This window comes from Gouania willdenowi, chromosome 8 (assembly GCF_900634775.1).
Source record: "Gouania willdenowi chromosome 8, fGouWil2.1, whole genome shotgun sequence".
Classification (NCBI taxonomy): Eukaryota; Metazoa; Chordata; class Actinopteri; order Blenniiformes; family Gobiesocidae; genus Gouania; species Gouania willdenowi.
In genome coordinates, this window is record NC_041051.1 from 14,940,161 (window position 1) to 14,955,850 (window position 15,690).

The 15,690-nt window shown below is 37.4% G+C and overlaps 1 protein-coding gene across 1 annotated transcript; it reads right to left on the minus strand.

Annotated features, from left to right (window-relative positions):
* Positions 1-3,720: 3,720 nt before the first annotated feature.
* Positions 3,721-15,165, minus strand: znf598 (zinc finger protein 598). The gene is made up of 12 exons (XM_028455275.1): positions 14,890-15,165; positions 11,994-12,106; positions 11,725-11,854; positions 10,521-10,732; positions 10,176-10,393; positions 9,994-10,087; positions 9,051-9,235; positions 8,866-8,941; positions 7,914-8,782; positions 5,894-6,059; positions 5,652-5,799; positions 3,721-4,361 (listed from the first exon to the last, which is right to left on the minus strand). Exons 1-12 carry the CDS (start codon positions 15,061-15,063, stop codon positions 3,984-3,986), a joined length of 2,763 nt encoding a protein of 920 aa, XP_028311076.1. The 5' UTR covers positions 15,064-15,165; the 3' UTR covers positions 3,721-3,983.
* Between the last annotated feature and the right edge of the window lie 525 nt (positions 15,166-15,690).

A 15,690-nucleotide genomic window follows, 5' to 3' on the forward strand; every position in this document is an offset into this window, starting at 1 on the left:
GTAAAACTGGTGCCACCTGTGTGGTTTCCAGTACAATGCATTGCATGGATGTTATAGTAAAACAATTTCTCCCCCTTCATAAAAGGAAAAAAACAAAAAAAACCTGAAAACCAACCTACTGATACTGTAGGTGGGTCAACACAGGTTTTGTTGCGCAAGTTCTCCTTTTTCAAGTTTACTGCGAGTTGTTTACCCTCTTCAGTGTAAAAAGGCTGTGTACAAAGATGTGTGTCACTGTCTGTTACATGAATGCCTCTGGACTGCAGTCTGATCATTCCTCCAATAAAAAAAAAAAGAAAAGAAAAGATGTTTAGTGCCGTGGTATCTGTTTTTGGAATTCAACAAAGCCAATTGTATCTAAATCACACATAAACTCAATACCAAACTCGATCTCCTTTTTTTTAAAAAAACAAATATCATCATTACATCTGTTCCTTTTTGTAGTCATTTTATTTTCCTCTGCACGTGTAAAAATTCCCACTCGTCAAACTCAAGGCCCGGGGGCCAAATCCGGCCCTTTAGATCAGTGGTTCTCAATCTTTTTTTTTGCTCAAGTGCCCCCTTTCTCTTATTTCTGAATCCATGTACCCCCTTTTGTCTGACTGTAACAGTTTGCTGATAAAATTATTTTAAAAACAACTATAAAGCATAATAATGGAATGAACAAGTGATAAAACACATTTTAAATAATTGCATTTTGGAAATAAGTGGAAAGAAACAGTATTTTTTTGGTGCAGTGGTTCCCAACCTTTTTTTTTTAGATCGTGACCCCATTTTGATATCAAGAATTAAGTTTTTGATGATTTTTCAGCTCAGATATGATTTTTTTTTTTTACTGCATTTTAGTTGAACTAGATTTAGACATTTTTAGAGACAAAATGAAAGCACAGAAATATATTTTAATAATTATTAATAAGATCTTTTAATTTTTTCAGAAATTTCAGGCGACCCCGCATGGGGTCCCGACCCCAAGGTTGAACAACGGATTTAGTAGCTCCCGAATAGATTTATTCCTATAGTTTTTATCATTTCCAGTCATCTCACCTGGATTGGGACCAAGACTGACATTTTATTTGTTAATGTTCCACTCTGTAGTGCCAACACAAACTAATAAAGGTACACGTACCCCCATTTGAGAAACACTGCTTAAGAGGATTAAATTTGGCCCGCAGGCAGCAAGCAAAAAAAGTCAGAAAAACCATAAATCATTGTGTAAATGACCAACTAATTCATATAGATATCTCCAAAATAATACACAAATTCAATGAAACTCCACAACATTAGCAGGACTCATGTTTTCCCTATGCTTATATCACATGAAAGCAGTATTTTTTTTAAATCTAAATATATTAAAAGATTTCTCAATTTTTCCGAAATCATGCAATTTTCTTCAAATTATTCCACAAAATCTCCTCAAATTACCTTAGAATGGGTCACAAAGTCAAATGAATTTAAAGTAAAGAAATCTGAAATCTGTCACTTATTGCTTTCATATTATATACAGTACATATTTTATCATGTATTACTATCTATACATGGTGTAAACTAGGGCACAACAATGATTAAATTACTAATTTTTCTGTCTAAAATCTGCAGCCCACTAAAGATGAACTGCTCCATATTTGGCGGCTGATCTTAAACAAGTTTGACACCCGTGCTTTAATTGATCCCATTTGATTTTTAAACGTCTTTACTTTATTCACAGCGATCCACATCTAAATATGTCCAAAAAATTCTGAGCTTTACAGATGTGTAACAATTATTATCCAACATTTATTTCCACCTATTAAGTGTCCTCACAGGTAGAATAAATATCTGTTGGTTAGAAATTCAACAATCAGCTGTGAAATCACTGGACCTTGAACGCAGGGGTTCTCAACCTTGGGGTCAGGATCCCATTTGGGGTTGCGAGACACTGGGAGGGTGTTGTTATTTTTTACCCTTTTTCTGCAACTCCACCAAGCTTGCAATAATTTCACCCATTTTCATGACTTTTTCTTGCTGCTTTTGATGTATTTTTGCTTCATTTCTCCCACTTCTCCATCAAATTTCAATGCCATTTCCACACATTTGTTTCACTCCCAAGGCATTTTTGGCACTTTCAAACCCTTTCCACCATATATCCTACCTTATGTTGCATATGTTGACCCATTATTGTCACTTTTAACGTCTTTCCCCACTTATTTAGCTTTATTTATAACATTTTGCAAATTTGACCACATTCACAATTGGTCATACCCATTATTTGCCAGTTTAAACTAATTGTTCCTATATTCTCAATTCCACTTTATTTGTATAGCGCAATTTACAACAAAGTCATCTCAATGCACTTATCAAAATATAAAATTCATAATAAGAAAGAAAAAACCCAACAAGATCCACATTAACAAACATTAGCGACAGTGGGAAGAAACAACGCCCTTTTAACAGGAAGAAATCTCCAGTAGATCCAGGTTCAGTGGTGTCAGCCATCTGCTTTGACTGGTTGGGGTTAGTGGACAGAAGGACCAACAGAACAGGATAGAGAGATAGAACATCAGTGTGTCTCAGACTAGTTGAGCCGTGAACCACAGATCAGGAACTGCCATCATCAGCTTCACAACACCTGAAACAGAGAAGACAGAGAAGGACGAGGAGAAGGCACTGACTGCAGAAAAACATGATACAGTATTATCATGTCAGCCTGCCTTGGCCTTGGGTCTCACTCCCAGTGGCCTAGTCAATACTTATTATAAAGGTGACAAATCTCTTTCTGTTTATTGGTAAGCTAACAGCGACTCTAAGGTCTGTAAATGTGACCGTTCACAGACGAGCCCATGTCTGCTCTTGTGGTTAGATTGTTGTGATTCAGTCCTGTTTATGCGGACTGTAAATCATAACCAGCTACATCAGAATTTGAATCTCTTCCTGTTTATTGAACCAGTAAATGCGACTTTTTACAGAAATGTCCGCTCTAGCGATTAGATTATGTTATGATTTTAATCTACATTACCCCAATTCCCCCTTCCTGCCATTTTTAAGCCAATATTGAAACTTTGAACCCTTTTTTTTTCCTTAACACTATTTCTGTAAATTTTTGGCCACTCTTAATTGCAACTTTTAACCAATTTCTGTGGTTTTTTAAATCCCATTTCACCAAAAACAAGGATTTACATCTTTCAGATGACTATATACTATGGTTCAAATAATAAACTTCCTATTATTACTGTAATAGACCACAGGAAAGTGTGTGTATGCGGTCGTCAAGCATTGAACTTGCTTCCATTTCTTCATTCAACCACAAATGAAGAAAGGCTAAATAACACTCTGTTCTAATGCACTTTTCTTCGAGTCTCGACCCAACACTATCTCTCTAAGATTTATCATCATCTCTTCACTCATTAGATGACTCGACAACAATCTGCTTGAGTCATGCGATACCAAGGATTCTACAGTGGGCTAATGAGCTAGATAATAGGTTGGCTAAACAACTCCACACTATAAATCCCAGACTCCAAATTAGTCCAATTCAGAACTGAGAAAGCAATAAACTTCCTCTGCTAAAACCATCAATGTATCAAACCAAATGAATATTGAGAAGTAGTGAAACAGATTCTTTTTATTTTGTGACTGCCCAAAAAGATTTGCTGTAAAATTGTGCAAACTTGTTCTCCTACGCAAAAGAGACACAAAGTTACGTTCTAATAAAGCGAGGCAGAGAATGTAAATCTGTTGAATTGCTCGGGTTAGAGAAGCCTTAACATATTTCTCTTTTTTTTTAATTTAAATAACCAGAGTACCAGTGCAAGCTGAAGACGTCTTCAAAGATAGGAGATACGATGGAAAACCTGGGGGTTGAAACTGGAAAACGTTCTCGTAAACTACCATCATAGAACATTATGATACATTTTGTTTCCATGTTAAATATTTGATCTCCTCGATGCTTCCACTCACTGCTTCACGGCTTCAACAGAACGGCAGAAAATCACTGGTGGAAAAGTCGACTAGCGGATAATTCGACTAATGGACTGCAAGGAGGGAAACTCCTCGTTCTCCGCCATGTGCAGTGTCTTGTGGGAGTTAAAGTCTTTAGTGGCCAGCACTTGTCTGCAGGTGGGGCACACCTGACAGTCCAGCTCTGATTGTTCCCCAATGGCCCCCGTCGTGGGCGTCTGCCATGCGTTCTTTTTGCTCCTGTTCTTCTTCCCTCCTCCAGTTCCCGACAGTTTCTCCAGTGCTTTGCAGTCTGCGTGTGCCGTCAGGAGCTCCTGCTGCTTGCTCGTATCTGGTAGGAGCACAAGCAACTCGTTGAAGATGCGGTTAAAGTTGTCTCCGAGCAGGTCCTTACAGCTGCGGTGGTACTGGGCCGCAGATATCACACCCTGAAAACAGAGAATATCATTCCATCAAACACTGAGTTTGTTGCTTTTCATCTAAAGAAACTGTTAATCTTATAATAACAAGGGGAAATAGTAGTGACAGGCGTTCTACAGCTTCAGTCAAATTAAATTAAAGACTTTTTACTGCTATTTAAAATTCAATTTAAGACCAACTTCAGAGTTAGCACAACTGGGGGAAAAAACGCCACATTACATAGGATTAGGGCAAATTTTCTTCCAGTGTCTAGTGCAGACGTGCAACTGGCAGCCCCGAAAGTAAACACACAAAATTACTACAAAAATAGCCAGAAATCTATAAAACAAAAAACAAAAACAAAAATAAAAACCATTAAGAAAAATCTTCATTGGACAGACAATTTTTGTTAAATTAAAAATTCTCCCATGTTGTTGAAAGTCCTGCTGCAACCACGTCACTGTTTTGTAGTTGGTCCCGCTGTCTTGATTAAACAATGTTACGGTAAATTATAAAAACGACTGTTACCATTTATTTTGAAATGTGAGACTAATGACAATTAAGGACTTATTTTTAGATTCATGAATTTAATGCCTTTTAAGACTTTTTACGGATCCACGGGAACCCTGAGTGATGCACTGAAATTCTGGCAACCGAAAAGTGCATTTTAGGTTTTTGACTGAAACGCTTTTTTCACTGAAACAATCTCACCAACAACAGGATGTGGACAAATGTGAGCAAACAGCGAGTGCGCTTGTCTAGAAAGGAGAGCGGCTGAATGTCAACACATCTGAGCACTAAATGGTTTTCTGAGCAGAGTTCCACGTTATAAAGATCATTACTTGGATGGGATTCAAATCAAACCAGCGTGCACAAGAAACGATCCAACATGCATGGATAGTAAATAAAGCTAAGAAGCTGATTTTCCATCAAGAACTTTAATGCACTTTGTGTTTTAATGAGAACATATTTAATTTGATCCTCTTCCAGCAGCTCAGTCAGTTATAAGCCTGTAAAATATTATTTAATGTATGAATGAGGTGAAGTTAAACATTTGATTTCATACTGTGCATTGTTGCAATGTCAGTGCTAAATAAATATTTTCATATTCTTAATCGGTTTAGCATTAATTTATACAATTGCAATGTATACATTTGAGTGAGGTTAGTCCACCAGTCAGAACCATTATTGCAATGGGACTAATCATTTGCATAATCATTTATTTCCGTGTTTTGGTTTTTTTCATTTTCGGTTTTGACCAAGAATTTTCATTTTGGTGCATCCCTAGAAAATAGTCATCCAAATAGTAATAAAAGTACCTGTCTGAACTGGGCAGAATAATTCTTAAACTGGTTGAATGTTGACTCTTCATTGTTGAGGAGTTTTTTGATGGACTGAATCAGTTCCAGGTTTCTTTGCTGGAAGTCTTCTGGCATCAGGTAAGCACTGCTCGACACGCTGGGTGCTCTTAAAAAAAGACAATAAATAGGAATATTATCTTTACAACACAGAAACATTAAAGAGACATGTATATTCAATGAAGAAACAGAACGGTACACACTGGTTGGCTGTAGTAGGTGCTGGTTCCACTACGTTGCTATTGAGGGGAATCCCAGTGAAGCCTGGTGGAGGCTTTGGGGCTGGGGTCCCAAGGCCAGGTGGAGGTAGGGGCATCGTGGAGCGGCAGGCAGGTGCCGAAGCCTTCATAGGGAAGGAGGTCTTAAAGCCTGAGAATAAAGGACAATGTGAGCATTTTTACATCACTGTATTTTACAAAATGACATGCAGATTTTCCCACATCAATACCTGATTTGCAACAGTGTGTGTCAACTTTTCCGATTAAACATCATTTCTACCAAAACTCACAAGACCCTTTAACTTCCTGTTTGTACCAGTAAACCACAGACTGTCATATGCAGCATCATTGTCCTTTTTGCTGATGGATGGTTTGACACATGAGGGCCTAATAATCAGCTGAAACACTGACCTCTTTGAAGCCTAATCATGATTTTATCACTAGAAACCATAAACACATATAATAGCAACGAGTCTTCTATTTTTTAAACATTTTCTGAGACACGCTGCAGTGTTTTTAAGCTTTTCAAGATAAACTGTTTTTTTTTTTTTAATCTAAGCACATGACATTTAAAAACAATTAAAGATGCTGCATTTAACCATTTGGTCTCCAGATCTTTTTTGTAAACAAAGTTTACATTATGTCAATACGCTTTTACAAGCCCAGTTAGAATCATAAACAATCTGCTTTTTAATACCAAAAATATGCATTAATAGAATATAAAAACTATACTAAGCCTAATTATTATGGGTGTAAGAAATATATATTGGAACATTTCACATCGTGACTATTGCATCAATCCAAAAAAAGTCCAAATAGCTTTTTTAAATCATGTTTTTTAACAAAAGAAACATTTAATTTAACTAACATTTGCATGGCATGTAAACACCTGGTCACTAGGTGTCAGTGAACCACATCAGACCTTGTTAAACTACCTCACTCCTCAATAAATTTTAGCTTGGAAGTTGATGGCACTTTATTTTCATAAAACATACAACCTAAAAGTTACCACAAACATGTATATGGCTACCTTTTTATTTATTTTTTTTAAAGAATTTAAAAACTTAACAGAATCAGATTCTGTTGTAGAAGCAAAAGTTAAACTTTCATGAAAAATGTAATGAGAGTTTGATAAACATGCCAGTTGTTTTTGATTGATACTGATTGATTTTGGTACTTTATTTGAATTACAGGACTGAAAAATAACATAAACTAACCGCTAGAGCAGACATGGGCTCGTCTGTGAACGGTCGCATTTACAGACCTTAGAGTCGCTGTTAGCTTAGCAATAAACAGAAAGAGATTTGTCACTTTTATAATAAGTATTGACTAGGCCACTGGGAGTGAGGCCCAAGGTCAAGGCAGGCTGACTTGATAATAATGTATCATGTTTTTCTGCAGTCAGTGCCTTTTCCTCGCCCTTGTCTGTCTTTTCAGATGTCGTGAAGCTGATGATGGCAGTTCCTGATCTGTGGTTCACGGCTCAACTAGTCTGGGACACTCTGATGTTCTATCTCTCTATCCTATTCTGTTGGTCCTTCTGTCCACTAACCCCAACCAGTCAAAGCAGATGGCTGCCACCTCTGAACCTGGTTCTAATCGAGATTTCTTCCTTGTTAAAGGGCGTTGTTTCTTCCCACTGTGGCTAATGTTTGTTCATGTGGATCTTGTTGGGTTTTTTTCTTTCTTATGAATTTTATATTTTGATAAGCGCATTGAGATGACTTTGTTGTAAATTGCACTACACAAATAATGTTGAATTGAATTGAATTAGAGTTAGTTGCCATTGACTTGTTCTCGCAAGTTTAAAAAAATTAAATAAATTGTATTTCACACCATTTTCTACTTGTAAATGTGAAATTTGTAATTATTGATATCATCATGTATATCGTATTGTTTAGTATCGAGATATATCGTATTCTGACATGCAAATCATGAATCGTATCGTCAGATTCATGGCAATGCACACCCCTACTAATTATACAGATTAACTATTGTGTGGTACCTGGTGGGGGCTTCTTGGTTGTGAGGGCAGGAAACTCTTCCTCTTGTTCAAGCACCACATCATTGTTGACATCAGACGCCACTGGTTTCAAATCTTTTTTTACAGCTGCTGTTTTTTCATCGTAGCCATTAGCCAATCCACCTGTCACGGTCGGTGTCTGGGCACTGGAGGTTTGTTTGTTCCAAGTCTTCTCTGGGAGGTTTTCCTTTTGTGCTCCTGTTTCCACTAACAGTCCATTTACAGTCGCAGCTGTTCCTGACGCTAACGATGCGGCTAAGCAGGAATCAGCTGAGCTCTTCTGTTTTTTCTTCTTGCTGGCTTTAGAGGAAGGGCCTTCTGGGTTGGGGGCAGGACTTGAAGTGGTGGAGATTACAGGTGAAGGTTTTTTATTGCCTCCTTTTAAAGTTAAAAGAGAGGAGATGTCCAACATAGTGGGCACTGAGCGGAACTCCTGTTGTGTCATTCCTCCATTGTCCTCATCGGAAAGAGGAGGGGTGTGGCGGAGTGCTGCTTTGCCTTTTTCTCCTACTTTCTTTTTCCTCCGTGATGACGTGGAGCTGGAGGAGGAGAGGATCTGAGGCCCAGATGGTGGAGATGGCACCCGATGTTTGGCAGAGGGAGGATTGGTGGGAACTGGCCTTGCTGCAGCATTGTGGTGAGACCACGCCGAGTTGGCACGTGCTGAAGATTTGACGGGCCGGCTTTTGGAGACGAGAGCAGGGAAGTCCTCGTCATGAAAAGAGGATGTTTTTCTTGGTTGAGCTGAGTACGCAGGGGTCATTAGAGATGGAACTGCACTGTGTGACAGGCTTGGAAAGTCATCTTCTTTTAGAGGAGCAGTAGCAGCTGCAGCAGGTGGGGGCTTTACACTAAAGGGAAACAGAAAAATGCTCAAAAATTCACCACACACGGGAGCCTGTATCTTCTAAAGACGAGCTGTTTTTATGCTTACCTGGGTGTGATAGCCGTGGCCCCCAAAGCTGGGAAGTCAAATTCATCCCCGGGATCAGTGCTCTTCATAGTTTTTACTGTTAAAAGTGGCAAAACATTAAATTACCAAAGATTCACAAAGACTAAACAGAGAAGCTGCTTGAGTAAAGTGAATATAAACCATGCAGTGCGTTCTCTCTTCTGTACCTGGGGGTTTAACTGCTGGTCGGATCTGTCCATTGCGATGTCTGTTCTCATCTGACTCTGATCTGTCCATCCTCTCCTCTCTGATGGGTTTAGGGGTGCTCCTCTCCTGGATCAAAGCTCCTTCCTCCTGTCTTCTAACAGCCATGGATGCTCTTAGTGCAGCTTCCATCTGCCTGTCCTCCTCTCTGGAAAACACAGCAGCAAATAAAATAAAAAATAGGTAAATATTGTATTATTATTTACTTTTAAGTACATGGCAACTAAGGGTGTAACGATTCATCCATTAGATGGACGAATCGATTTATATTCCTACAATCTAACTACATCGATCTGTGTTCGGCAAGTTGGCTTTCCGGATGACACTAATTGATCTAAAATTGTTTTAATTATTTTATTTTGATGTATAAAAAACAAGCAGAAGATGTAGGTAAAGCTTATAAGTGTTTTAATGAAAACATATTGAATATTGAAAATGAGAGCAGAAAAGTTAACATCCTGTTCATTTGGTTGGACTTTTTTCAAATAAAATGTAAAATACATTTGCCATTAAATGTTTACCTGTTTATGTCCATAATAATCAATAATGATTCCCTAACAAGAAACATCAGGACTCTATGAACGCTCACCTGTACTGTCCAGTATCCATGTATTTATTTCCCAGTCACACTAGTTGAATTAATTTGGCTAATAAAAAGTTACTGAATCGATTTCAAGTCACCAAGTTGTTTTGGATCAAATCATTCCAAATTAACCTACATTGTCCTTAAATCGAATTGGCAACAGTGAACTGTGAAAAGAATAGTTGCTAAAACTAATCGTTACACCCCTAATAGCCACTAGTTCACTATTAACAAAAACAATTTAATAAACAGGAACCCTAGAAGTCCAACCACTCTCCCCTTTTATGATGACTGAAAAAAAAAAAATCATCCTCACTACTCACCGGGAGTACCTCCAGCTCTTTTGCCCACCCTGAGGCCTTCCTCTTCCTCCCCGATTGTGACGCGCTTCCTCGTAATCTTCAACTGACAGCACACCTGAGAACACACCCATGTCAGTCACACTCAGTTCAAAAATGACTTTAAAGTACGTGTGATGCTAATATTTAGCAGAACTCTGTCCAACCTTCATTCCTCCTCTGTTGCCTGGGTGCGAAGGTAAACTGGAGGTCGATCTGACGGTTCTGTCGAGCCTCGGCGCGGTTCTTGCTGTGTGCAGCAGCTTTGTGGGCCTTGTAGTCAATCTCTGTACGGAACGCGTGTGTGAACTGCTCCATGGCACAGCAGCCTTCCTCGCACAAATAATGACTTTCTCTGAAGTGCTCACTGAGATAGCGGTAATCGCTGTGAACAGCAGAGGGAATGAACACGTTTGACCATGTGCTTTGGTATGTCTGAACCTCGACAACACTTATGTATCTCAATAAGTGAACAAGCTTTACAGAAGTATGTGTATATGTTTTAACAACACCTGTAGTATTCCTGAGAGCCGTCTGCATCACAGAAGTGGCAGAAGTAATGGTCCCTGCGTAAGTGTTTGAGCAGCTCGTCGTTATCGAGGTAGCGGTCGTCGCAGAACTTGCAGAGTGGGTGTCCTCTGTGACTGGTATCATCAGGATCGCCGTGTGCTCTGTGACGTGCTAGCTCCTTACGATTATACCACTTCCGCTCATGGGAGAAGAGCTATAGGAAGAACAAAAAAGATGGCAGAAAAAAAAATTAAAAAATCTTGGTACCAAATTGTCTGTTTGCTTATTTTAAACTTAATTGAATCATTGATTTAAAATGTGGCATGTCTTTTAACACTCAAGTAAATTGGTAACATTTAAGTGATTTTAAACATGTAATGTTGTTTAGTATAAGATTAATTGTGAGCTTGTTATCTCCTACTGTATGCTATCTTTTATGGCAGCTGAATGAATGCAAGACGAAGAACTTTGTTCCAGATTAAAAGAGAATGAAGTTTATCTTGATGTTTATTACGGGGTTTGCGTCAGCCTTGCATTCAAAAAAACAACACATACTTTTCAGAATAAAAACAAATACAGCAGAGAAAAAAAACACAATCTAACAAAAACGAGAAATAATAATTTCAGAATTAGATGTAAACATCAAATGCAATAAACAAGGTAGAAATAAGAATACTGACTGACAAAACTAGGCAAGAGGATGCCTATTATGTTGGACAGAACATCTTCATATATATTCTTCATCTTTCAAATTTGGCTCAGTGGTCAATGACACATTTTTCTGTGGTGTGATGAACTCATAATACAAATTTATTTCTGCTTTACACGGACTTTAAAGTTTCATTTAGTCAATTTTTTTAAGGAAATTTACTTTGATCCCGTTTTAAAGTCAATTTTAAAGTAAATTTCCTGAAAAAAAAGTTGTCTGAATAAATGAAACCTTAACATATTATTTCATAAAAGAAGACAACATAAACTTGCTGGGATTATGTAGTAAAGTAGGCCCCAAACACATGCACACATGGTAGCTGCTAGCATGTGGCAAGCCGACAAATTTTGTAATCGTTTACATACAAGGCATAAAATGCCACCAAAACATCTGGACAAAAAAAATAGCCTGTTAATTAAAATGTATGAATGTCTCAAATAGTTTAAATGTTAAGACAATTTCTAAATGCTTCCAGTCAGTGTTTTGTTGAAGCGTACCTTGAGATGCTTTGTGCAGAGTTTGCAACAGAAGAGTTCATGCTGCTTCCTCATGTGCTGCTCCAGCTCCTCACACTTGGAGAAAATTTTGGGCTCTGAACAGCGGAGACATTCTGCCAGCAGCAAATGCCTGGGGTAGAAAAAGGGAAACACTCGACTGTTAACTTCAGTCACAAAGGGGCTGGAGACGAATGAGTGGCAGTAGTTTGTCACAAAATAATTCAATACAGATGTAACACCTCCAGTCTATAAGCAACAATGACCTCTACCTGTACTGAGAATAGATCCTCTCATCACCGAAATAGATGTCGTGCTTCATCTCAGATGGAAACTGGTGAAAGGGCAAAGACTGAAAGGCCTCCAATTTTTTCACAAATACCACCTGAAATCAGAAGACATATCATGAGATATTATGAAAAAGCTTGTCTTATTTTGAATTAAAAAATGTTGTAATGTCACCGGAGAGGAAAAAGTTTAGGTAGTAGAAGGCAGAGAACTTGCATTACAATTACGGTAATGGAAACTGAGAAAATTTAAAATAACTAGTACATTTAGTTTATTGTTGTTTACTCATTTTCATATGTTGGCTGTCGTTTGGAGGGATTTTCTGTAATGTATGTTTTTTGGAGTCATTTTGTGTGTTTTTGGAGCCTTTTTGTATATTTACACTTACAGTTGCTTTGTTGGTTTTGTCATTTTGTGTTTCTGGAGTCATTTTGTATATTTTTGTGCATTTCTGTTGTCGATATTATGTTTTGTTTTTTATTATTTTTTTATTTTTCTCATTTAGTATATTTTTATTATTAAATTCTCTCTCTCTCTCTCCCTCACTCCCCGTGGTGACAGTAACTTCAAAATAAAATGAAAATAAACATCCTGCAACACCAAATAAGTCCAAAAATAACGAATATACACACTCGGGGTATGTGGAACCTGTTTAAAAAGCTTCAGCTTGATCAGACACCGCGTCAGTGAGATATTCGCACCACAATCACACACGCACGCAGGTCCTGTAATTAATTAATAGATAGGTTAATAGATAGAATAAATAGATAGATGTAGCAGCCTACAAAATGTGTTTAGGTAAAAATATGGAACAATTATTCAGAATTAACACTATGAGTTAAGGAAAAAGAGCAAGATTAAAAAGAAGCTTGAATTTTAGCACTACGCTGGTTACAAACCATAATGGTTTTTTACATTTGAAGTTTTAATCATTTTATTTTATTTTTTTTTAAACCATTCTTGATTTAAAATCTCCTCACTTGTTGAGCTCTTACATTTCAGTAAAACTACAGGTTCACAAAAACAAGCTTTAGTCTATCATCCTCAAATATTACCAGACTCAGTCGTGGCCACACACAGTTTTCAAATAAAATGAAACAGTAACTTAAACAAAATAGTTATAAATGAAACTAGAAAGTAAATTAATATTGATGACCTCCGTGGTGCAATTTAGAAAATATTTTTATGACTGAAAAAAATAAATAAAAAAGTATCCACTCCAAAACATCCACAAAAGTTACATAATGCTTCAAAGATTTGACTAGCAGGTTTGGTTGTGAACAACTGTAGAAGCTGATGCTCTTTTTTTAAAACCAAGTGACAAATACTTAAATTTGTATGAATGCAAATCTGGTGCAGACTACGAGTACCATAAAGGATGAAGGCTCGGCTGACGCTTCAAAACATTAAGCACAAGTGAGCCTTGTTTATTTTTACTGACTTCAGTTTGTGTGTTCCTCACCACAAAGAATCAGCGTTTCAAGTAATTTCAATTACTGAATCAAAATGACTTCTTCATAATTATGGAAATCTTAATGATAAGATCCCAACCACTCCCAATCATTACTGTTTAAATACATTTTAATCGCTGAGTTGAAAGGATTGGTGAGAAACGGTTAAGATTATTTACATCATCAAAGTGAAGACAACGACAAAGTTGAAGGTAAACCAGCGTTTGGAGCAGAGGTGATATATTTAACATTTTATTTAGGGGCGGTGAATCGCAATTCTAGTCATCCACGATTCTGAATCGATTCATAAACTTCAAAAATCAATTAAAAAAATATATGTTTTTTTTTAATTAAATTTTTAGGCCTTAAAAAGTATTAAATTCTCTTAAATTTAGAAATAGGTTTTAAACATGCTTGCATTGTATCAATTTTTGAATCGAGAATCGATTTTGAATCAAATTGTGACCCTAAGAATCGTTATCTAATCGTGGGACACCCATAGATTCACATCCCTAATTTTATTCCTCGTCCTTCAACACATTAAACTATAATTCATTGACCACCACAAAATGTCTGATGACTGTATACAACCTGTATAATCCCACACATACAGAACTGCAGCTATCCAGGACTTGAATTTGACAGCTTTGTTGTTGACAGTGTAATTGGGAGTGAACTATTGAGTAACTTGGTTACGTCATGAGTCATTTATTTAGATTTTGGGACCAAAGTACAGCAAGAAACTGTGGGATTCTGTCATTTAGTTCATTTTCACTCCAGGTTACTGTGACTTTTATTATTAATCAGACAAACATTTGTATAGCACACTGTGATTATAGTAGCTTTACTTAATGTAGTGTAGTTAGCAGTTGCAGAAAAGCAATGGAATCATGTGTGGTCTCTAACTTCAACTTCTGGGTTTAATAATTAATACTTAATCTCTGGCTCTATAATTGTATTAGTTGCTACATATACATGTTCACATTCACTGGTGGGAGATGACAATTTTTTTTTTAAACATATAACAAGTCCACACTTCGCAGCTCTAAAATCTTAACTAGGCCTTATTCCCTAGCTAAGAAAGCTAAAACGGAAAACATAATAGCTGAATATTTTTGTTGTAAGCACAGTATTAACTTAGAATGTACATAATGATGTCATCGCAACACACTAACCAGCATAAATCCTGAATTGGTTGATAGGCTAGCAGCAGCAGCTAGCTAAGACAAGCTAATGACAGCGGGATAAAAGTAAAGCGAACAGTAGCTAGTTAGCATCTAGCTTTCCTAAAATGTTGTTTTAATTGAGTGAGGTTGTAACTAAACAGCTAAAAGCTTTAACAGGATTGGGTTTTACTAAATAACAACAAAGTGGCCAAACTAGCTCCTCCTGGATCAATCCCCGGGCTCCAGTAGCAAGGTGTGGGTACCTTATCGAGCTCCTCTCGGCAGACGGCACAGTACTTTTGGTCGCACAACACTCTCATCTTGGTGGAGCAACGGTAACAAACCGGGTGGTCGCACCTCCCCAAAGCGAAGATTTCCACCTCCTGGCAGCAGAGGACACAGCTCTTTTCTGCTTCTTTAGTGGTTTTAGTATCCATATTGATTAGTAAAGGCAAGAAATGAATGCAAACTGTATTATTAGGAGTATCGGCCACTCAAGCGCTCACGTAATACAGACACGTCCTGTAACTTCAAGCAGTTTTCAGTGATTCGAATCAACGCATGCGCGTAGCCTGCGTCACTTCCTTCATTCGCAAGTTTGACAACAGAGCGCTTGGGATGTGATATTTTAATGTAAACTTACCTTACGACGTTTTTAAACTATATGTAATAGTACATATCTAAATGTGTAACTGTGTTTGCGGTGTATTTGATTGTTAATTTATAAAAGTTATTGTAAAAAAAAAAGTAGACAAAATAAACTTGCTGGAATTATTGGATTCTGTAATCAAGTACATGCAGCACAGCCAGGCATCATTAAAATGGCTGACAGCACAATGTTCACAACTGTTAAGATTCACACCACTTTGAACAGAGGCACTTCAGTATGAAGAAAAGCAGTGCAAGGGTACATGATTGATCCACTGCTGTAGATATCAGAAGACCCACTGGCTTAACCAAATCAAAATGTTTAGCCTCATCTGTTTCAGCTAGCTACACGATTTGTATGTATGCCAGCATAATTTGTTCCTCCAAATCTGCAAAAGTTGTGACCAAAAAAAAAA

Excerpts from the sequence above, each read along its gene's own strand:
- znf598 (XM_028455275.1), bottom strand. The coding sequence starts at position 15,063 with ATGGATACTAAAACCACTAAAGAAGCAGAAAAGAGCTGTGTCCTCTGC. Across the intron at positions 11,855-11,993 it reads AGGATCTATTCTCAGTACAG|GCATTTGCTGCTGGCAGAAT; the intron begins GTAGAGGTCATT and ends TTTCTACCCCAG. Across the intron at positions 8,942-9,050 it reads ACCAGCAGTTAAACCCCCAG|TAAAAACTATGAAGAGCACT; the intron begins GTACAGAAGAGA and ends CACTTTTAACAG.